This window comes from Mesoplodon mirus (genome assembly GCF_964341445.2).
Source record: "Mesoplodon mirus genome assembly, chromosome: 18".
NCBI classification, from domain to species: domain Eukaryota; kingdom Metazoa; phylum Chordata; class Mammalia; order Artiodactyla; family Ziphiidae; genus Mesoplodon; species Mesoplodon mirus.
Window position 1 is genome coordinate 16090449 of NC_138994.1, and position 24564 is coordinate 16115012.

At 44.7% G+C, this 24564-nt stretch overlaps 1 protein-coding gene across 4 annotated transcripts in view; it reads right to left on the bottom strand.

Moving 5' to 3' along the window:
* TNRC6C (trinucleotide repeat containing adaptor 6C) overlaps positions 1-24564 on the bottom strand; it is a 126786-nt gene that overhangs the window by 18286 nt on the left and 83936 nt on the right. For all 4 annotated transcript variants that reach the window (XM_082603641.1, XM_082603642.1, XM_082603640.1 and 1 more), the window contains exons 6-15: positions 17087-17302; positions 15165-15331; positions 12369-12449; positions 10986-11043; positions 8917-9059; positions 7146-7295; positions 5637-5783; positions 3545-3664; positions 1340-1423; positions 927-1158 (exon numbers count right to left, since the gene is read on the bottom strand). In XM_082603641.1, coding sequence (XP_082459767.1) covers positions 927-1158; positions 1340-1423; positions 3545-3664; positions 5637-5783; positions 7146-7295; positions 8917-9059; positions 10986-11043; positions 12369-12449; positions 15165-15331; positions 17087-17302 — 1398 coding nt within the window. The remainder of the gene's footprint in view (positions 1-926; positions 1159-1339; positions 1424-3544; positions 3665-5636; positions 5784-7145; positions 7296-8916; positions 9060-10985; positions 11044-12368; positions 12450-15164; positions 15332-17086; positions 17303-24564) is intronic.

Sequence of the window (24564 nt, forward strand, 5' to 3'; positions counted from 1 at the left end):
CCTCTCTTCTCAGAGATGTTGGTAGTATTACACAGAAAGGGACATCATTAGCCGAAATTCACTGTCACTCAACTGGCCTTTGATCCTTTGGATATGTATTTCTCAGGTAACTAATTCCCTTTGCCCTGTAGCTTCAGACTCTTAACAGCCAACCTGACAAGCCTGAGGCACTTTCACCCGCTTCTGGATTCTTACAGCAAATTACAGCTGACCCTCGAACAACGCAGGGGTCACAAATCCGGGTATAACTTTACAGCCGGTCCTCTGTACCTGCAAACTCAACCAACCGCAGGTCATGTAGCACCGTTATTTATGGGGAAAAACCCATGTGTAAGTGGACCACACTGTTTCAGCCCGTGTTCTTCACGGGTCAACAGTATTCCCCGTACGATCACTTTCCTGACACAGACCTTCTGACGGTCTTCAACGTTGTAACCTGTGTCCCTCCTGGTTGGCCTGTGTGACCTTGAGGGCGGCACCACATCTGCCACTGGCCTGCGGGTTTCAAGTGCTGGGCGGGCGCCCTATCGGTTGGGGGTGAGGGTGTGCGTGTTGATTCGGATGATTACACAACTGTGCTCTGCACTATAGGACTTGTGTGGGCAACCATGGCTTTTTAAGTGCCTGGTTCACAGAAATCTGCACACCTTTCCTGTTCCCAGCAGTTCAGGCTGGAGAGAGCCAGGGATGGAACAAAGCGCTGATTCAACAGTGGAGAGGAGATCATTCTGGTACTACTTTCAAAGATTTTATACTGAAAGCACTTATGGGCGCAGCAAAAATTCTTGCTCTGCGAAGACAGCTAGGGTCCTTCCCTTACGAAGGAGACTTGAGACAGCCTCACTCTGGTTTTGCCTGGAACTGCATTTCTGCCCAGCTATTTCAGCCCCGCCAGGTGCATGCGGCCGGTGTCGACCCGGACTCACCGAGAGGGTAGGGAGCGAAGGTGCTGGGTGAAGACTGCTGCTCTTTGGTCTGCAGGTCGGGGAGGCCGGGGGCCTGGGGGTGGGGGGGGAAGCTGTCCAGGGCCGATTTGCCTGCAGAGGGGTGCAGAGACAGGTGCGGCGGGGGCGGTGGCGGCTTCACGAGCAGGGCCTGGGCCAGCTGGCGCTGGTGCTGCTGGATCTGCTGCTGCAGGTTAGTGATTGTGCGCGCAACCTGCGGGCGGGGACGCGCGGTCAGCGGGTTGGGAGGGACGTCTGGGCCGCCCTCCTCCCCAGCCCAGGTGACGCCGAGGCTTTCAAAACGGGAGGCTGAGCGAGAGAGAAGCCAGTGACAAGTAACAGGCCAGGGGAGGTGACAGCTAGCGACCCGGCTGAACCACCCGGGGGGCGCCTACTTGCTGCTCCTGTTGTCTCATGGGTCCGGAAACGTTCCGCTGGGCCTGTAGCATCTGCTGCTGGATCTGTAAACGTTGGTACGCCTGTGGACACAAAGAGAAGCGTCCAATAGATTGTAAGAAAGCCCCAACAAAGGGTTCCACTTCTGTACATTAGTGTAAAAAAAAAAAAAAAAAAGGCACAGATTCTCGGTCCCCTTACCATCCTGTGGTTTAAGCATAGCGTAAGGCATGAAGCTTTTTCAAAAGGAGACATGTCTTTCCAAAACCTTTCTAGTGTACAGACTTTACAAAGTAACTCAGTCAGTACCCCTGTTTAGTGCTGGTAATGAGGTGTGTCAGCAAATATTTTTCAGTTAATGGAGAGATCAAAATTCTTCTGCTCGATTCATATAAACTAAAAATAAAAAAGAAATGAGGGGAAAATAAAAGATTTTTTTCCCTTATAAAGATGCAAGTTGTCCAGAATGGCTCAGACCATGTGGCAGGACAGCAGTGATCGGCGGCGACAGAACAGTACACGTTAAAGGGCTCGTAGCTACCAGGAGCCACGTGTGGCCTCGGTCCACAGGGAGCCTGAGGTCCAGACGTGGCCACTTCTGCCACACAGACCCCGTCCACGAAGCCAGCGAGAATGATCGTCAGATTCTTCCCACAACGAGGCAGAAGGCCGGATCATTTGTTTCGAAAGTTGGCTGAATATTGTAAGTTTTTTCTTTACAACATGGATTTTTTGGGACGTTCTGGGCAAGAGGATGTATTGAAATAGAATCCAAGTAGAAGTAGAGATTATACTACTAGAAATGCCTCATTAATCTGTAAATTAGAGAGGAATAAAATACTTCACTTAAGTGAATCCTTATAGGCTCTAAAACTTAACCTTAGGATGTACTGAAACTTCATTTTAGCAATTTTTCCGGAAAAAAATGTTAAAACTGTACATTTTTTTAAAACAGAGCAGATTAAACATAATCCAATATTTTCTTGGTATCTTTTACACTACAGAGGTCAATAAAAATTATGTATAAATAAAGGATTCCAGAACGTCAGTACGACTGATAACGAGTTCTGTCTCACGTCAGAATCCAGCCGCCCTCCGTGTTATCAAGGAGTGGAAAGCTGTTTTCCTCTGCAGTAAAAGCTCTAAGTAGCGTGCTTCTCAGCTGCTCCCTGCGAGGTCAGTGGTCCCTTCCTGGCGCTGGCGGCAGCACACCGCCCAGGGGCCTTACAGCATGACTGTGAGGCAGCTTGGCTCCCTTTTCCCAGTGAAGTCCAGTCCCGGCCCGGATCCCATGCCCAGGGCCCTGGGTACTTCACTGCACTGCGGCTTGTCCCAGGTCACCCCCACCCCACCTGGCCACTACCTGGAACCAGACACCCAGACGGTCAGACGTGTGTCTAACAAACGCTGAAGGGTCAGGACTGAGAGCCCAGGGCTCCCCCGTAAGGAAAGGCTGACAGCATGGTTTTGTCTATTGCAGGCTTTTCTTCCTTCATGACTCCTGGTCATTTTCTAGGAGATGAAGCTGTTGGGCAAGACTTCTAAATAAATCAGGTGTCAACGTATTAAAGAAGGAAATAATACACTGGGCCCTTCAGGGAATATAAATTCAGGATGCATCTAGGGATACAATGCCATGGCATTTCATGGTAAAAGCAGTAAGACTGTTGAAAATTAAAAATTCAACATATGTTAAACTATAACACTTGCAAGAATTATTAGGCTACATCAGCCTTTCTCAAGAGGGATTCTGAGAGAATCAAGTCCTAATCTCTAAGGCATCTCATCTCCTGTATGTAACGAAGTAACTTCTGTCTTTTGCTTCTAGAATGGTATCTGTGTAGACCATCCTTGGAAGAATTTAGAGAACTATCATGAAATGATTTGTTGGGTTCTGTGGTTCAGATAAGAAAGGCTGGCTGAGAGCTAACAGACACCCTAACTGTCAGATCTGGAAGACTGTGATCACGAAGGAGCCAAAGAACCCACAAAGCTTAGTGGAAACACCCTTAAGTGAAGAACTTCCTAATTCTTTTAATAGTTTACAAACTTCATGAAAGTCTCAATGACATTCCCCAATGTGAAGAAAAGCGTTACAGTGACTGCTTTTCTTCAGTTGGCGTGCATGTTGCTGGCACATCCCCGAGCTCACGGGGAGGAGGCTCTTCCTCTGTCCTAGAACCCGAGCAGATCTACCCACTCACCAGCTGCAGCTGATAGAGCTGGTTCAACATCGTCATATGCTGAGGATTAATTGGCGAGGTTAATAGTGCAGGGTTGAGACCAATGTTTTTTGCTGCAAACTGCAAAAGCTGTGCTTGAACCTGTTAACAAAAAATGCACCATTAGACATGAATTCTCTATTCAAACATTTACTTGTCTGTGCAGTTTTTTGAGATTCAAAACTGAGTAAATGATAGTTATATTTGTCTCAGTGAACTTCAAAAGCCATTAAAAAGTTTACAGACATTTTAACATTAGTAGTTAACATGCTTTTGTGGATAATATGGAAGGAAAGAAGGAAGGAAGGAAGGGAGGGAGGGAGGTAAAGGCAGATGGCAAGAAAGAGATTTCTTCCTCCAAATATTTTAGTTACGAATTAACTTTCTAAGGCTCTGGGTTACTCCCATCGGTAACTGGTTTCACGTTCTGTCGGAATGAAGCTAAGTGGGCATCGTTTAAGGATGGGAGACAGCGAAGGCGTGGTCTCTGGGAGGAAGTTCGAGCCTCCTCAAAGGAGGCCAGTGTCTGCGTCTCACACAGGCGCCTCGGACCAGTCCCCGCAGGAGCTCGGCAGATGGCACTGCGGCCACCTGACCGGGGGGCCTCGTTCCAGGGCAGGCAGGGACCCCTTCTCAAGTTGACACGCTCGGGAAATGGTCTCCCCCTGCTTGTGGGACCAGCCATTCCTCTCGGGGGGCCCGGCTGCCCAGCCTCCCATGTGGCACATGCCCTGGTGTGGCTGGCCAGCTCTGACCGCGACGGTCAGCCTGCCTCCCTGCCCAACTGGCATTCACTGCTCTGAACCCTTCAGGGGCCTGGCACTGGCCAGCTCAGTGTTTTCCACAGCGTGCGCTGTACGCTTAACACAGCGTTTACGCAAGATGGTTTTAGGTAGAGCACGGAAGAGTATCTTTTATAGTCGTCTAACGTGTATTAGAAAAATGTTGCTTTTTCTCTTTATGACGGATATGTTCAGTTTTAAGAATAAATTTATCTAAATTAAGAAGGCAAGTCAACTTAAAGAAAACACATTATGTAACAGTCGTGGGAGGCACACAGATGAGTGACGTTCGGGACACGCTGGCTTGCTGAGTGTGCGGAAGGCTGCTCTCTGTCTCCAGGACCTGTCTCTGCTCCTGCGCCTTAGCTGGGGTGGCCATGTCACTAGGCTTGGGCAGTGGGACATGAGTGGAAGTGGTATGTCTCTTGCCTTCCCTCCCGTCATTGGGAAACGGCCGAGGCAGAGCTGCTAGGTTCTGCTCTGTTGCTTGGGGGAGGATTACTTGTCTGTCTCGTCTGAGTGTCTGTATTTCGGGATCTCTTTGTTGTAGCAGCTTACAGTGTATCCTGTTTAATGAATTTTACTATTATTTTACCCAGATTTCAGCCATCTCAACTCAGTGCACAGATCTCTGGTCAAACAACTGTGGAGGAATAATTACTTCCAGCGAATTCTATGATTTACCATTTTAATCTATTATTGAATATTCTTTTAAGTGGTAAGGACTGTAACACTGTAATTAAAAACTCAGTCCAAAGTCAAAAATGATGGAAATGTTCTAAAAGTAAACAATATTAATATGAAAAAAAGCTGATATTATGCTTTAGAGCTATGCAAAACAATATCCTTTTCCTTAATTCTATTTGCTCTTTTGTTTTAAAATGATCTAATACTAAAGAATAAACTTAACTAAAAAGTCTGTGATCTAGACACTATTATATACTGTCACATTTAGTTTGTCACTAAAGCATGACTCAGTCCTTCACTGATTCTAAGAATTTTCTTTTAGGTCCCAAGCAATTTCACTTGCCACTTTCCTCTCCCACCAATCTAGAAGAGTTCAATGGGTTCATCCGAGTAATCTTCTCAAGACCAGGACAGAAGTCCCATCACTGGCATGTGTCACCCGGCAACAGCACTCTGACGGGAGGAGGCCCAGCCCTGGCCTGTGGGGCGGGGGCCCTGGGGGAAGCAGCTCTGGAAATGCCTCCCAGGGCAGGAGGTGGGACGGACAGGTTAACACGGGAGGGCTGACTGGCTCTCAGTGTAGCGCAGTTGGACGCGGGTCTGACCTGAGGGGATAGAAACTGAGGCACTTGAGCACGGAGACTGGGCTGGGAGGAGCTCAGGGGCTGCACGGGCGGCTGTGGCGGCTGCTGCACGGTCCTCGCTGGTGCTGCTCCGCTGCTGCCAAACATGCCCAGATTGCCACTCGGTGTCTGCAGGGAGGTGGAGAGCTCGTTACACAGTCGCCTGGGAGCAAGCGGGCGGGGGGGGGGGGGCGGAGGCTGCACCTGCTTCCTGCCACTCTCAACGTGAACCAAAGGGGATGTTTAAGAAGTGCTGTCTAAACTGGGTACAGATGACAGAAGATCTGCCCGTGAAGCCTATGTCTTTAAATCACAGAAGCCGCCCACAGAGCCAGTTTTAGGTGCCCCCCAACAAGGCCGTCATGTTCCAGGAACCTATAATTACACAGAGCCAGGCACAGGAGCAGCAGGCAGAGCTGTGTGGGCACCGTCTATGCTGGGGTAAAGGGCATCATGTGTGGGGAGCACTAACCTGGGACAACAGGACATTTTCCAAAAGGAAATATAATTATGATTTCAACAAACCTGAAACTGAATACATGAACAAGTCCAGGCAGTTAACTTTGTGTTAAATATATATATATATATAAATATATATAATATATATATTTGAGTGCTTCTTTCTACTCTCCTGACTGGGTTTCTGATACCCAGGGCCCGCCGGCCAGGCTGCTGACTTCCTGACAGCAGAAGAGCTGAAACTGGCACCGCAGCCCGGTGGGCAACAAGAGATGGCCAGGATCATGCGGATGGGGTGCTACTGAGAACTGCCGCCAGCCACCCCAAATCTCACAGCATCGCTGGAAGAGAAGGCTCAGAGCTGTGTGTATGTGAGCCTCCCCCGGGAGAAAATCAAGAAGAGCAGTTCTGTGGATGGGAAGAGCGTGATGCGCTTTCGTATCATTTCATTCCAGGGGAGAGAAGTGACACGAAGCGGCCGTCGATCAAAACCCCAGGTCCCTCCGTTCAGGGTGACTTTCACCTCCCCCAAGAGTGTCAAAGGCAGGGAACAGTGCCAACATCACTCTGAAAACCACTGAGAACCTACAAGAGATGTCACCTCTGTTTCTGGGGAAAAGGGGAGAGTATGGCGTTTTCCTGCAGATCAATGCATTTAAGGTTTCGACTGTCAGGAGAGACAGGACGGCACTGCCTGGACCTGTGAACGCATCGGGCAGGTGAAGACGGCTCTGCGGTCCATGTCATTTCACTAGCAGTACTTTAGTACCAAGGGTGTTTTAGTTACATGTAAAAATAAATATAATTTTGAAGCATTTCCTATAACATGGTTAAATTTCAAGAACTGGATTCAATTCTTGACAGCAGTACATCACTTGGAAGGAAATCCTTATAATATTTTGGCTTCCTTTACATATTCAATTATATTTTCAAATGCAGGCATTAATCAAAAATAAGAAGGTTTGCGTGTCAAACACACTTTCTTTAAGGCAAGTGAGAGAGACCGTGGTGGCCCTCTACCAACAGCCTTACCTGTCTAGAAGAATTCAAGTTTTGCATGCCCAGCCCTGAGGCAATCCCGCCCAGGGCCTGATTAGGGAGTGCACTGTTGGAAAGGGGGAGCTTCAGGCTTGGTGAAGGCAAAAATGGTGAAGTCGTGGGCTCTTCCACGAGGCCGCCATCCTGATTGGGGAAAGAAAGCGTGAGCTGTGTGCAGTGCCCGTCCGCACACAAAGCACAAGTTTCCCGGGACACAAGAAAGGGATGCGGATGAACAAAGAATTAAAAGATCAAAAATGTGTGGACAGGAAAATGGAGAAATGGTCAAAAGGAAGAGGGGAAAAAGAAAAAAGAGAAACAGGATTAAGATGCTGTTTTCATTTTAACAATTATTTTACAAACACATATCAGCTTATAATATTCTCATCACTACTGACCCTGCCTACGTGTAGGAATCAGAAGAGAGACAAACACTGTAAAAAGTCTTACTTGGAAAACACTTTACAACCATTTTCAAATAAACAGGCTCCTTTTGAGAAGTTATTAGCAAGGCTCTAGGTATACATTAGGTTGAAATCTGCTGACATTCAAATGTTTTTGACCTACAAACAGCAATTTCATATGGTTTAACCTAATAATAAGGTAAATTATAAAACAGACAAGAATCTTGTTATTATTATTTTTTTACATTTATTGGGTGCCAGGTCCTTTGTAAATTTATCTCATCTAACTTTACAACAAACCTGCAGTATTTATTGATTGACTGATTGATTGCCATGCCATGCGGCATGCAGGATCTTAGTTCCCTGCCTGACCAGGGAGCAAACTCATGCCCCCTGCAATGGAAGTGCAGAGTTTTAACCACTGGACCACTAGGGAAGTCCCCCAAACCTGTACTATTATTTCACATTTTAAAGATACGGAAATAAGTCAGGGTCCCACAGTTAGCAAATAAAAACACAGGGTGTGGAGTTAAACTGGAATTTCAGATAAACTGCTAATAATATGTGAGAATAAATATGGTCCAAAAAGGATTCATGTTGTCTGAAATTCCGATTTCTCTGGGCACAGTGGTGCCGGGCAAGGCGAGGGCTCCGCTGTGTGCGGTGCTGGCAGAGGACACTGCTAATCTGAGAACAGACGAACTCTCATCTCTTCTCCTATGAGCTTGCTTTTAGTCTGCTTGTTTGCTTTAAACTTGTCCTTTCTTGCTTCCATTTTTTTTTCAAGGATGAACATTTTGATTGAGTTTAACGGGATGCTGTTTACCCCCTCTGAGGTCACACCAATCTGGAGAGGGAGCACCAAGCATGACAATACTAAGGGGAATGAACTGGCGACTACACTTGTTGAAACATCTAAGGGGATTTTCCCACAGACCCCTGCATGTTTTCTGAAGTAGCCCATCCAAGCAAGGGCCATGAGACATGGGTGCCCATGCCTAACCACTTCTAGAACCTTTTCCCTGAGATTAGACATGTAATACATCATTTCCAGTGGGAAGAACTGTGCATATAAAGTAAGACCGTAAAACAGAAATTTGATGGACCCTTGTTTATTGGACAAATTGAAGCAGCCAAGTTCACCCGCTAACATGAAAATCAGTTTTCAATTTCAGTATTTTTATTCCTAGTCCCATCATATGAAATATAACACAACCTCTTTTGAGTTAAACGTTCATATATATTAGAAAAATGGGTAAAAGTCACTTAAATATTATAGCCCAATAACTTTTTAATCCAACACAGTGAAAACGAAAAACACCTCTTGTTAAAAGCAAACAAAAAGCCACCTAAACTCATACCTTGTCCAGGAAGGTGGGGCGGTCCACGGAAGACTCTTTGGAGATCGGTGGGCGGCAGCCAAGGGGCTTGGTGACCATCCCATTGTAGTCGGTCACTCCCAGTCCACGCTTGTCCACGTCCACCTTCTTTTCCAGCAGAGCGCCTGGGGCACAGCAGATAGAAGCAGCACTTGAAACGAGACGCCTTGGGGGTCGGCTGCGAGTTCCGAGCACAGACGGGCACCAGCCTACCCCTCAGGGAAGGAGTTAAGACGCTCACCCCCAGAAGACAGGGGCCTCAGTTTGGCTCTGGCCGGGCCCGGGAGTCTGTGGTCTGGCCCCTGCTCCTTGTCCCTCGCAGCCACGCCGGCCACCTCTGCCACTGTGGGGCTGGGCCCTTCCTCTCCACTGGGACTTGTCACCTCTTTTTCCAAAGAGGGCCCTTCCCTGGCTGCCCCGCCTCATGGCCATCGATTTCCACCTGCTGAGTCCCTACTGGCTGCAAGGCCCTGTCCGAATGTCGGGGATACAATACAACGCAAAGCAGACAGAGTCTGTCCTTGTGCTCTTCCGATTCAGAGACTGGTGTCTGTTCCACTCCCTCTGACTCTGCATTGCCTCACAGCTCTAGGGAGGTGGGACTAACTCCCTCCAGCTCACACCGATTCCCTCTGTCCTGGCAGCTTATACCACCCATTTGGCATTTGCATGTGATTATAAAGTTGATCCTTATTATTTGTGAATTCCGAGCTTGTGAATTCACCTACTTGCCAAAAGATACTTGTAGCCCCCAAATCAATTATTATGGCGCTTTTTGGTCACTTGTGGACGCGCGGGGCGGTGAAGAATTTGAGCCCCCGACACACACATTCTCCGATCAGACTCTCACAAAGTGACAGGTGTCCTTTTGTGGTGTGTTTAGGGCTATCTCTGTGCTTTTTGTTGGTCATCCCAGTGGTCCCCATGTTCCCCAAGCCAATGTGCTGTCTAGTGTCCTAAGCGCAAGAAGGCTGCGTGGTGCCTGCTTCATTTAGCAGCTGCTGCAGCGGCGCTGCCCAGGCGGCCGAGTTCAGCTGATGAACAGGGCAGTGCAGCCGGAACAGGGACAGAATGTCCCCACCGTGTATAAGGCTGTGTTGGGGAGCTCAAGTAACGTCTACAGCGTGAGATGAAGCTTCAGCAAAGATGGAAAGAGGCTAACTTTGTGGATTCACAAGATGATGACTTATTTAAAAAAAGCATAGCTCACGGCGTTGGTGTGAGTCGAAAAGGGAACAAAATCTATGGTCACATTATCCAGGGTCAGGAGGATGTTCAACCCTTCGTAGCTAATGCTTTATTATAAAGAAATATGGCACATAATTATTTGTGAGAAATACATATTAAATACGGTGTCTTTAAACAGAAACACACATAAAACAAGGTTACGTGTGGACTGGTTGACAAAAATGCTGTGGCCAGAGGCTCAGACGACCTCAACCCTGTATGTTCCCGAGGAGCAAGGGTTTAGTACTTCCTGATTCAGTGTCTGCAGGGACTTTATAGGACATAAGTACCACGAATGATGAGAAGCAGCTGTATTTTACATGTAAACATTTAACATAATTGATATTATTTTTAAAGCAATTCCAGAACTAGGGTTGCTTGTTCCTTGACAGTAACTCTCGTCTCTCAGCCAGCAGGTGATGCTCCTGTGGGGCCCTGAGCAAGCCCTGCCGGGCGCGGCACAAGAACAGCTCACTCAGCACCCAATGAGGTGGGCACATGGTCCCAGTGCCTTTCTCCAAGAGGGTTACTATCTCCCCGCTCAAAACAGATGGAGATAGAAAAAATTCATCTATTTGTTGCAAAAATGGAAAAAAAAAAAAACCCCAAAACAGAAAATGCAAACGCGGTTCAATGTGGTGTTTGGCCATTTGTTCCCAGCACCCACCAGTCCTGAGGGACTGGCCCTGTGGCAGGTGCACGTCCTGCGGGTGGTCTTATCTCCCCAGCACGTATTCATCCATTAACCCACGACTCTGAACATCAAAACTCACAAACTGGTACCTTTAAAAAAAAGTGTGCTTTAGGTATGTCATCTTACTTACTCATGGCCTGGTCAAGATTCATATTATTACTCTTCAAGGCCTCTTCAGCTGGCTCTCTCTGTGGAGGGAAACAGAGTTTTCACTAGGACTGCGTGTTAACAAAAAGAAAAGCTTGTAAAGAGCTCTATCACTATTAACTCAGGGAAGTGACTGATATTAACCTAATATTGTTAGGTTCTGGAACTAGAAATACTTTTCTTCCTTGTGGTTAGAGAGAAATGTCTTCTAAATAAAAAATACTTGTAATAAGAAAATGTACTGAATTGATTTTTAGAGGGAAGAACTTATATTTAACACTTTAAACCCCAAATGTCCAGTGCCAGGAGAGTCTTATTTCTGACTCTGTGGTTCAGCAGGGTGAAACCTCTCCCAGGGCAGCTGCAGGAAGTCACGGCAAGAGTCAGATTCTAGGCTCTGCTGTAAACTACTTTTCACCAAAAAATGTAAAAACAACATAACACAAAACACATAGGTTCATTTTGATAATTATCTCTCTGACTGAAACAGACTAGTCTCGGTGGAGGCCAAAACCAAGCTGGGCATGGTGTTGAAGCACTGCAGGGCCGGTGTGGGCCTATCACCTCACCCGTGGGGAGGCTGGGCCCCCGGCCGCGCCCGCACAGGGTCAGGGGCCTGCACCCCACGTGAAGTATGTGGTCCCCTGCTCCCGTCTGGGGCCACTCTACACCCATCCTTTAGGGACATCTGCAGCAATCAAAAGGTAAACACTCATTTGAATAAAGATTTGGAAAGAAGACATTTGAAGGGGCTATGTGGCAGATATTGAAGGGGCTACGTGACAGATATTGAAGGGGCTACGTGGCAGATATAGGAGGCACTGCTCATGGTCTGAACTCCTGCCACTGGCTCTTAGGGACTGAAGAGACCGGGAGGCATTTTCAGAAGAAGACCCTAAGATTTCCAACTCTCTCTCCACACGATCTGAAACTCAGGAAGCAAATAGGTCTGGTTAGGATTCTTTATCTGGACACGAGGCTTTAGTACTTTATACCAAGTTTTCTCTTGAGATCTTGGTCAATATATGGCATAAACGAATGAAAACTCACTTTTAATTATAAATGAAAAGAAAATATAAAACTGTATAAACCAATGAAAATTAAAAATCACACATCATTTTTTATTCTAAGAAAAGGTTCTCACACCTTTCTTGATAGAAATGATGTGGATCTTTGCTGTAGTTCAAAGCAATGATCCCTAAGCAGAAGCGCCCAGGTGAAAGGGGAATTTACGAGTTAGGTTTTGCCAACAATCTCATCCCCCAAGTCTTCCTTCCGTGTTACACATGACAAAGGTGGGCAGGACACAACAGGGCCATGCAGGGCAGGACACATGGCGGGAGGAGTAAAGTAAGACGCCAGTCACCGGGAAGCCCATGTCTGTGAGTTGTTTGATCAGCCGGGTCATGATCCAGGCCTCGTCCTGCTTGCCAGATGTTTTCATGCCCTAGAATCAAGTGTGGGAAGGAGAAAGTCCATGAGTCACGCTTTAATGCACTTCTTCCAGAAATGGGAGATGCCTAAAATTCATGTTGATTTACATGTCACAGTGTCTCTTTCTGTTACTGCTGAGCAATGCTGAGCTCCACATCGCCCCGACGGTATTTGGCGGCTCGTGCTATGAAATGCTTCAGGGTGCTTCTGAGGTTGGCATATGTGTACAAGTTATGGACTTAAAAAAGCAAGATAATTATTTCTTTTCTCCAGAGAATGAATTTAGTTCATCACAAATATGTACTGCTTCCATTATCAAATAATCATAATAAGTGCTCCCTTGGACACGACCCTATAATAACCATATAAAGTTTACTAAAAATTACATGGCTTTTCCCCTTTTATAAGCTTTATTCTAAAAGACGACAAAATATAGGGTGTTCATTCCAACAGAAAAGACAAGATGAAAGGGACCAAAAAAACCTATTAATTTTGTTAATTATTCATCGCTTATGGCCTGTAGGGTGGAGAAAAAAAATCAGTAGGGAAGTGGCGGTGAGGGAGAGGATGAAGACAAAAGGAGGGAGTCCAGTGGAAAGGAAAGGGCAGCGGGACGGAGAGGGGGCAGCAGGGCACCGCGGAAGTGCTGAGCATCAGGATGGGACCCCTCGAGAATCTCCTGCTCTTCTGCAACGAGGGGGCTCTAACAATGCGTTACTACCATACATAAAGCATTCTTCACAGTGCTTTCAAAACTGAGCCTGCCACAGTCACAGGACAGAGCATGTGGGGTGACTGTAAACTAACAGGCTCACTTTCCTCAAGGAAGCGGCTTCTCTAGAGGTGATTTTAATCATTACTCTGCAGCCAGAGCCAGGTTTGCCAAGAATATACAATATTTTAACTGATCAATTTGGTGTTTCTGGTCCCATCATTAACAGGATTATTTGCCAGCCTGATTGTGAAAAGACTTAATTTGAAGTCTGTAATCATTTCTACTCTTTATGAGCAAAAAGCCGTGGTTTTAGTTTCTGGGTTCTGCTTACTGCTAATTGGTTTTCCAATTGAAAAATTTTTGAACATATAATACATTCACATGATTCAAAAGCAGAAGAAAGGGGCAAATGGAAGCATCTTCTTCCCACCCCATGGCCTGTCCGCTGAGTTCTTCTCTCCTTACTCAACCTTCCAGAGAATTTTAAATTCAACAGAGGCCATTACGAGTACGTGTGTGCCTCACACTCACACACCCATTTTCTCTTCTCTTCCCCTGCCCCCCCAAAAGCAGGATTGTGCTATACAGATTCTCTGTATCTTGCCTTTCACTTTGCAATATATTTCGTTGATCTTTTCATATCAATGTTTAGTTTCTTTAAAAAAAACTTCAGTTTTTCATAATACGGATGTAGCATAATTTAACTAGTTACCCCATCAATGTGCACTTAAGTTACTATTTTTTTGCTGTCCCTTGACAAGTAGAAGGGCTGTGTCAAACTGCTGGCGCATCTGTAATTTTGACAGATGACGCTACGCTGCCCTCCAGTTGGGTTACACTAGCTTACATTTCCACCAGCAACGTACGAGAGTGCTGGTTTTCCTACAGCTTTGCGAAGACAGCGTGATTTGGATTTCTGCTGGGCTGAGAGATGAAAAATGGCATTTCTTTATGTTGTTTTAAATTGAATTCTCTTTCTGCAAGTCAGGTTGAATATCCTTTCACACGTTTAACAGTGACTTGTGCTCCTTTTCCATGGATCGCCTGCTTACATTCTTCGCTATTTGTCTACTGGATTACCGGTGGGTTTTTTAAAAAAAAAAAACAGTTTCTAGGATCTTTCTCTATTTATCAGGAAGGTCAGTCTTCTCTATGACTTACAAATATTTTTTTCCAGTTTGTTATTTGTCTTTTGACTTTGATGATGAAATTTTCTATCAGGTATAGTTTTTATGTTTATTGAAGTTTATAAGCCTTTTATTCCATGGCTTTTAGATTTTGGTCATAGTTAGAAAGGCCTCTTCCTCGCCAAGATAGTTTTTAAAATTCTCTTACATCTTTCTCTTTCATATTTGAATTTGTGATCTACTTGGAAGCTGTCTTGGTGCGCATCTGTGCTGTGGACCTCACTTGATTTCTTCCGGAGGCTGTGCATCTGGGTGCAGAGAACTGAGTCCCTGGGGAGTGCTCACACTTCCTGCTCCCAGGACCCCATTACCTCTCTTAAAAACCAAGGATCCTAAAGAAGTTTTGTTTATATGGGTTGTATTTGTTGATATTTACTGTATTAGAAATTAAAACTGAGAAAATTTAAAAACTGTATTAATTTGTTTAAAGATAACCATAACAAAGTCATTATATGTTAATATAACAATGTTGTTTAATGGAAAATAATTATATTTTCTAAAACAAAAATTTTTAGTGAGAAGAGTGGCATTGTCATACCTGACTGAATATCCCTCTACTGTCTGGCTTCACAGAAACAGCTGGATCCACCCATCTGTCCCTGCCTTCGCTCTGTTGTGACAGCAATGGCATGCAGTCTCTAGAAAACCCCATTCTATGCTCGGCAGAGACCCCCTGAGAGGGCCTCAGGACCACCAGCGTCCTGAGAGCACTTTGAGAACCTCAGATCTCTCTGTCACTGTTACCTGGAGATACCACCTTGAAACTGAATGTTTTTAAGTACCACCACTGATATTTAGAGTTTATTTCCTTTAGTGTCGCACGCACCTTTTGGAGTCCTTTTTTGGGGGCGTTCCCCCAGGAACTGCAGGAGGAGGTGCTTTCTTGGGAAGCGGCATTGTTCCACATGCCCCCGTCCTCGTCTTCCCACTGACCGGCACCGAGGTTCGCATCGTCCCCGCCGCTGCCCCAGCCTTCTTGCATAGATTTTGAAGCTAGAAAGAGGGAACAGGAACGTATCAGATTCACCGTTCCCAAAGCAGACAATGGTGCCCTATAACATCATTTAGGGGGAGGCAGGACAAAAGGGGTGTAAATAACCTACCTTTTACTACTTTGTTTCCCTTAGACCTAAGAATTTAATTTTCCCTACTAGAAATGTAATACACATGTATATATGTACCTATTTTTTTCTTCAAACTTCAGCTATTTGTAGCCTGTGCTGTTCCAAACTCCTTTAACCAACTAGAAGTCATTTCGAAGCATGGACATTCTAACAATAAATCCTGGGCGCTACCGAAGGTGGCAGTCTCTGCGTGACATGGAATGGCTGGAAAATGCAGAGTCCTGAAAAACGTCCCTATCCTCCCTGTCATGTGGTATGTCATGTGGACCAGTGCTCCCCCAACGTGACCATACCCGAGTCACCAGGGGATCAGGAGAAATGCAGCAGGTCTGTGGTTGGGCCCAACAGTCTGTGCTTTTGACAAGCTCCCAGGAGATGCTCCCAGAATGACAGGATGGAGACAGCTGAGGCTATATAGGCAGACGGAGCTACAAGTTGAATACTGAGTTTCGATTTCAGGATATTATTTTTCTCCTTTCTTAAAATACAAAGCAATTCTTGGTATAAAAGTTACCCCAAATTTTCACTTCCTGGGGAATCTGAAGGACAAAGATCAGGTGACAGTACTGTTAGCTAGAGTCTGTAAGAAGATGAAGACATGAGGCGTACAAGGTGGACAGGCATATAATTAGGCCTCCAAGGACAAATTATAAAAACAAATATACTACCTCAGTGCCTGAATCTAAATACCCAGGAGCTCCCCATCCTTTAGATGTATAACAAGAAGTAATATAAATGAAATAAATAACCCAGCAGAATGGTTGGTATACAGAGCATACTATCCAGTGTTAACAAAGTAACAAAATACTAAAACAATGAAGTTTCATTTTAAGATCTGAGACATTTAATGATGTCCAAAAAAAAAAAAAAAAAACCCCGAGCTTCTGCAGCCATGTGAACAATTAATTTTAATATCAGACTTAAATCAGCAAACATATTCACACTCTTGTCATAAGTATCACATTGCAAAACAGCCACACGTTACAGGATTCCACTTGGTAAACATGATCTGGACATTTGTAAGGATGTACATTTTATACGTATACTTATTATACTGTCAGATAATGGGAGGAAAACAGAGCATGGTTTTTCTCTTTAAGAAAAGAAAAAAAGAGAGAAGAAGCACAAACCTGGAGAATCTAAAGCAGAATTTTGTTTACTTGAAAGCAAAGCAAGTGTCAGACTGCTGTTAAGTTGCAAAGCAAGTGTCGGACTGCTGTTAAGTAATGTATGTTTCAAAACCTAATCTCAAAAAGAAAAATGGCCTGCCTTATCCACCTTGCTCAGTGAAATAGCAAGTTTAAATAGTTTGAACGGCAGGTAGGAGAACACTGCTGAAGAAGCGTGGAGGCTACTAACCATCAAGCAGCTATGCTTTATTGCTCTGATCCTTGTATTTATTTTTTTGTAAAAAAGAGAACATGGACTTCTGTTAAAAGCTCCCTTGTGTTCTTGTATCAGACAGGGCAAATATTTCTTTATAGTTTTAGTTTAACGTTAGACTTAAAAATGAGAAAAGCGTCCTAAAACACTAATTCTTAAAATTCAATGAGAAGCATCCCTCTAAACAGACTACCCGGGTCCATCTCGAACCGGCCGACCCAGGGCAGAAAGCACAGCTCACCTGGTTTGCACAGGGCTGGGGCGGCAGCGGGGGCGCCGGCTCTTCCAAACGTCACCGCCGGCTCGGTGGGCTGGTCCCCCCATCCGCTGCCGCTGCTGGGTGGCTTGCCCCATGCTGCTGTGCCGTTATCAACCAGGGTAGAAGGGGAGGATGGCTCTCCCCAAGAGTTTTCAGCCTTTGAATGAACATTAGGCATTTCTCCCCAGCCTGACGAAACTGAAAAGGGCACCAGGGGAGAGAGAAAACAATAAAAATGAAACAGAGAAAGTAAAAATGGTAATTTCAAGTTCAAAATAATTTTGAGATAATCTATCTTTAGGATGGCTTTTAGTAGAAAGTGAAAAGGAGACAATATTGAATCTAATCAGATTTGTTCAGTTTTTTTTAAAGTTGCATTTTTCTCACTCCTGACCCCTACCCACTTAAAAGTCCATTATATTAAAAACTATTCAATGCACAGTATTTGCAACATGATAGAGTTTAAAAGAATAGTTAAAAAACTAAAGTTTAAGAAGTAGCTCTTTTACTTCTGGTATTATACGTAACCACCTAAAAGAAATTTCATGTTACATTAATCTCTTATAAAAAAATTTACAAGTGGCAAATATACACTGAAAATTATTTTTGCTTATCTTTTAACCAACCATCAGAGACATATATCTGGGCAAAGAAATGAGAAGATGGCAGATTAGACATGTACAAATAAAGTAATAATAGAGAAGACAGACAATTCTCAGGTACCAGCAGTGGGCTGAGAAAGAGCTGAGGCATTCGTCTTTAAAGATGGGAACAGAGTGGAGGAATTATGGATAAGGGTGGTTCCAACAAACACACTGATTGCAAGTATTTTTTGCAAGAATTTTTCAGAATTCTTCTTTCATTCCTCCACCCAGTCCTGCTGCCATAGCATCCTGATCTGGGACTGGGATGCAATGAAACTAGATAAGGGTCCCTAATGAATCCAGAAGGTTATGGCATCACTATCTACAGGCACAGAAGAGGTCACGAGACCAGGCAACAGTAAGGATCTCCCCACCTTCTTTATACTTTAGTAAGAAAAACATTTTATGTTACATATGCAAACTTCATTTTTTCCGAATCAACCCAAATTCTGATCTTTTTGCTTTTGCCCATAAGCTCACTTGACACTACTGATAGTCACACTGACAGCTCATATCACTTGTAGTTTTCATACAGATACAGTTTCTCGGAGACAGAACTGTGAATGTTTTAAATACTAACTGAAGAACAGAAAGCATAAAATACAAGTAGCCAACCACAAATTTTAAGTTATTTGGTTAAAATATGGATAGTACCATCTCCATTATGAAATTTATTAATTTTCTGACTAAAAACAGCATGCGATCAGCTCCCATGATGCTTTACTCTAGTAAAATGCAATAATATTGATTCACAATAAAAGTACATGCACTTATGAATCATTTAAAATTACAAGCTCTATGCTGAGCAATATATTATGTAAACTATTACCAATATCAGGGAAGTTGGCCCTAACTGCTCTTGTTGGCAATTGCTGACTGTAATGTTACCTATAATTACACATAAAACAATAATGCATTTTGGGAGAAGGAGTTTTACAAATCGAAGGGACACAATTAAATTAGGAAAATTAACACAGATGACAAAAATTATGGAAGTTTTGGGAAGATGAAATAATACAGGTGTTGCTAAAGGCCAATCAGCCATAAAAATACTGATTTACTGTTGGTAATTAAATAACAAATTCACCTAAAATCTGTCACCCTTATACTGCCATCTCTTTGAAAGACAGTACTACAAATTATTTAATTAAGTCAAAACTAAGAATAAGTGTTAAAACCCTGGTAATTATAGTTAAAGAGGTTTTAATTCCTGAGAAAGCAGCAGGAATGTCTACAGAGTTTTTTTTTTTTTTTTTTTTTTTTTTTTTGTGGTACACGGGCCTCTCACTGTTGTGGCCTCTCCTGTTGCGGAGCACAGGCTCCGGACGCGCAAGCTCAGCGGCCATGGCTCACGGGCCCAGCTGCTTCGCGGCATGTGGGATCTTCCCGGACCGGGGTATGAACCCGTGTCCCCTGCATCGGCAGGCGGACTCTCAACCACTGCGCCACCAGGGAAGCCCTACAGAGTATTTTTATATGGAAGGCAAATGATCTGCAAGCAGCAGGTTCTAAAACCTTAGAAATAAATGGAAGAATAATTGCTCACTCAGAAAATCAAGAAAACAATATTTCCAGTTTAAGTTGATCTCTGGCAAGAAAATAATTTACCTATAAGGCCAAACTAACATACACATCAGAATGAGTGCATCACCTGACAACCGAGAGCCTCTGGAAGAGATGCTAAAAACCCAGGAACACCAGAACGTTTTGATGCAAAGCAAATATTTTCGGTAGCTAGGAAATAATTTTAAATACATACTACTAAAATAAATACGATCTCCACTTTTAATGTTTATTGCTCAAGTGAATTTGGTATCCCTGTTGTTAATAATTTTATAGAAGTTCTTTTAAAGTTGGGCTTAATGAGGCTGAACAAATTTCTATCTTGCATTAAAACATAGATATTAAAGTTTTAAAAAGTGGTCCATGGGATACAGGAGTCATTACCCCCCCAACCTCCCTTTTTTTTTTTGGCCACACCACATGCGGGATCTTAGTTCCCTGACCAGGGATCGAACCCATGCCCCATGCAGTGGAAGCGCAGTCTTAACCAGGGAAGTCCCAATTATCTCCCTTCTTCAACTGAACAAACACAGTGCTGGGAATAAAATAACAACAGCAACGAGATGCCACCAGAATATGTAGTTTTCAGTCCGTTTTAAATATACAGTAAGTCCCCTACAGACGAACGAGTTACATTCCGAGAGTGCGTTTGTAAGTCCAATTTGTTCGTAAGTTAAAAAGTTAGCCTAGGTACCCAACTAACACAATCGGCTATATAGTACTGTACTGTAATAGGTTTATAATACTTTTCACACAAATAATACATAAAAAACAAACACAGAAAAAGAAAACATTTTTAATCTTACAGTACAGTACCTTGAAAAGTACAGTAGTACAGTACAACAGCTGGCATACAGTACAAGGGGCTGGCATCGAGTGAACAGGCAAGAAGAGTTACTGACTGGAGGAGGGAGAGGAGGTGGGAGATGGTAGAGCTGAAGGATCGTCAGCAACAGGAGACAAAGGGCCAGCTGCAATTTCACTCACTCATCCTGGGCTTGAAATAAAGATACTGTACTACTGTACTCTATACAGCACTGTACAGTACAGTACACAAAACCACAACCACTTGTAGAGGATGCATGCACGTGACAACGTACGCCAGACATGTTGTTACCGAACCCAGGTCCGGCTGCTCGCTGCTCAAAAGCCAATAAAGAGGCCAGGTTGGTGCAAATGAAAGTTTGCTTTAGTTTGGATGCTGGCAACAAGCAGGGAGGGTGGGGAGGGCGGACGACTGTCCAAAGGCCGACTACCCCTCCCCCGACAATCAGGGGGCAAGAGCTTTTATAGACAGAGGGAGGGGACTACATGTAGAAACAATACAGTCAGCTCTGACAGGCATCTTGAAATTGGTCATCAGTGGTCTGACTAGAGTCATCTGGATTGTTTTAGGTAGTTAATCTTCAGTTCCAGGGTCTGTTCGTTTCCATTTCCTTGAAGCCAACTCTTGGAATTGTGGCAGCTTGTCATGCTACAGCCTGCTCATCATGTAGGTAACTTCTGCCACCTGGTGTGGGTTTCAGTATCTATAAGACAGCTCACAGGACACAGCTCAGAATACTATCTACAGCCACTGAGGAGGAACTAAAGGTCCTTGACTATGTTTACTGACTAAACTATTATTATTTGGTCTCCTCTGTTTTCCTTTGTTTCCGCATTTTCTCACTTCTCTGATTAAACTTATTCTTCGGCTGAAGTTTTTCCACAGACAAAAGGCAGGCTGAGGACATGGTGGGAGGGGGCAAGGACCCTAGGGTCCTGTTCCGTTTCAATGTGAACTAACTAATGTGATTGGACATGTGAACACACATTCACATCTTTGAAAGTTCGCAACTTGAAGGTTGGTACATAGGGGACTTACTGTACATTCTTTATCTATCAGAACAGAGAAAACCAGGGTGCTCAAGTGCTGCAGGCCCAGAAGACTGACGTGAAAATGAGCACAGAGCAGATAAGAGGCCAGGAAACAGAACCTGGAAAAAGAGGATCTTCACCCGACTCAAAGATTCTCATCCTAAGCACTACAGACAGTTAAGTTGGGAGGTGGCATTCATTTGCTCTTCTGTGAAATAAGAAATCAATGCTAGCTTGTTCCATGGATGCTACTGAGAGAGTTTTACAAGTGTGACAGGCACTCCTTTTGGGGAAGAAAGGTTCAGTTAAAAAGTGACCAATTACAATTAAGTGAAGGAAAAATAAAGGACTGAAAATTTAATTGATTAGGCATTTGAGCGCCTGATATGTGCTTGGTATTTTTAGGTACTAACTTAAGTATTACCGAGATGGGAGTTTGTTCATAATGATGGCACTTAAGCCTGATGTAAATTTATTACAATGCTTGGATGGCTACTGGCTTATGGAGGGGCAGAGCAGCAACAATTTTTCATATTTACTGCAGCAACAATTAATTTTTCACCTTTGAAATCAAGATAGGTACTTAGAGTGAAGCTTTATGTGGAAGAGTTTGCTCAGTCAGATGCAAAGCATCCCATACTTTTTAGAACGCCCTGTTTCTCGGGCATTTATTTGACACCTCTGTTCCAAAAACAGGGGAGTCTATTTGAGGGTTACAGATAAGGGTCCTTTTTAAAGCTGACCACGTGGTCTCAAGTTGCACAACAGCCTCTTAGGAAGAGCCGCCTTTGCCCGTGTTACGGGGTCATCACAGAGGGTAGGTATCAGAAACAGAAAAAAAGGTTTTTATTTTAGTGCATTAATACTGATTTTAAATGGGCTCTTTCTTATTGATATGTTGTGTAGGGGGGCAAATGGCATCTTTGTCTCATTTTTCTATTCATTTTGAACTGAAAGTACCTAAAGTGAAAACCTTCGCGTGTATCCCCAGGACCTGCACTGACAGGCATCTCCTCCTACTTCTTTTTTTTAATAATTTTTTTTTTTTTTGGGGGCTGCATTGGGTCTTCATTGCTGCGCGCGGGCTTTCTCTAGTTGCGGCGAGCAGGGGCTACTCTTCGTTGTGGTGCGCGGGCTTCTCATTGCAGTGGCTTCTCTTGTTGCGGAGCACGGGCTCTAGGCGCGTGCGCTTCAGTAGTTGTGGTGTGAGGGCTCAGTAGTTGTGGCTCACGGGCTCTAGAGCTCAGGCTCAGTAGTTGTGGCGCACGGGCTTAGTTGCTCTGTGGCATGTGGGATCTTCCCGGACCAGGGCTCGAACCCGTGTCCCCTGCATTGGCAGGCGGATTCTTAACCACTGCGCCACCAGGGAAGCCCTCCTCCTACTTCTTGAGCAGGACTTCCGATTCCCTGGTCCTCCTTCACGTCCAGCCCGACTTACCAAGTCCCTCAACACACAGGAAAGTATAAACAGCCTGACCAAACTGAAACCCAAGAAAAATCTCATACCCACACAAAGGCTTGATTGCTCACAGCTCATTCCTCTTTCAGTAACTACTGCGTGGTGCTTAAAATAGAATTCCTCTGGCTGGAGGGGTCGGTGAGATCGATTTCTGAGGTTATGGTGTGAAAATAGTGACGCTCTAACAGCATCTTGCTGATTCACTCCATCTGCAGGTGACTCTACTTTTGAGTATCATTTTTATACCAAAGGATGATAAAAGAGCAACTGAGCTTCTAGGACAGGGCGGCTTGCAGGCAGGACAATGTCCTCCAGCTTCTGCTCTAAGGAGACTTAGAGAAACAGCACATGTGTTTTATCTACCTAGGGGGAGGATTCCCAAATCCAATTTCTTCCAAGTTTTAGTTCATTGAATGGGTGATATGCTTCTTCCATGATTAACTCACACAATCTCTGCCTTTGGTTATGTTTGTGCCAGAAAACTAAACGATAAAGCAAATATAATACCATTAGAATAAGAATCCAATGTAGGGCTTCCCTGGTGGCGCAGTGGTTGAGAGTCCGCCTGCCGATGCAGGGGACGCGGGTTCGTGCCCCGGTCCGGGAAGATCCCATATGCCGCAGAGCGGCTGGGCCTGTGAGCCGTGGCCACTGAGCCTGTGCGTCCGGAGCCTGTGCTCCGCAACGGAAGAGGCCACAACAGTGAGAGGCCCGCGTACCGCAAAAAAAAAAAAAAGAACCCAATGCAAAGTCAAGTCTGCTTCTGGCTGGGGCCTCCTCCAACCTCATGAGACAACTACAGGGATTACCACCTGCACAGCTGAATGCCTGGCAAAGGTTAATGAGACACATTTCCGAGGAGCTGAGGAGACTAGGTAGATAGGTAGGTAGAATACGGATTAAAAAAATGTTCTGGAATAAGAGCGACATTAGCAGTATTCTTCTGGTTTTCTGATTGAAACATGGCACAATGTTTCACTTCCAGCCACCGTGGGAGGACACAGCCCTAGGCAAGAGGTCATGACCCCACCATGTCACTGGTTTCACTCAGATCAAGCCTATAATGGCCTTCATATTTGACTCTAAATTAACTGGGTAGTTATCTCTCTAACCCCTCACCTCACCACCTCCCAATCCCTCTCAAATTCTCTGTACGTCTTGATGAAACCTGACAAAGTTCAGGGGTGAAAGAAACCGTCTCTGGAGATTCTCCCTTAATCTCATTGCAGATTCAGAGTTTACTGTGAAGATAAGTTATTCATCAAATGTTTTATTAATTAATATTCAATGTTCTCCTGTGTCTGCAAATTGATTTTTAAGTGTCCCAGAATATTTATCTCTAAGTGCACAAGATAATCGGGCTGTATTTCAGGATCTGCTTTCACTTCCTTAGAAACATAAGTAAGGGCTACGCTTGCAGGTCTGGCTCAGACTTACCCCAGGCCTCCGGGCAGAGCTGAGGAGGAGGCTCTGCTCCAAGCCAGCTGACACCACTTTACACCCTACGCCGCCAGTGAGACCCCCTGAGTCTGAGAAGGACTGGGAAGGGCAGCTTACCGTCTCTGATCAGAAGGCAGGCATGGGGTGTTTCTCTAGATTATTACTGTACTGTGTCCCAGCTCCAGAATGGGTTTGAACCTCCAGACCAATGACACTAGCAATCTCTGAGATTGGTATCCCCCAGTCCCCAAGCTCCCGGGTAATTCTAACGAAAGCCCTCTGGTGTTGAGAACCAGTGGTTTATCTCATAAGGAAGTGAAGACTTGGGACCTCCCTGGCGGTCCAACGGTTAACACTCTGAGCTTCCACTGCAGGGGGCACGGGTTTGATCCCTGGTCGGGGAACTAAGATCCCGCATGCCGTGCAGCAAGGCCTAAAAAAACCCAACAAAAAACTAAAAAGACTTTGTAATAAGTGAACACAAACTAACATAATGG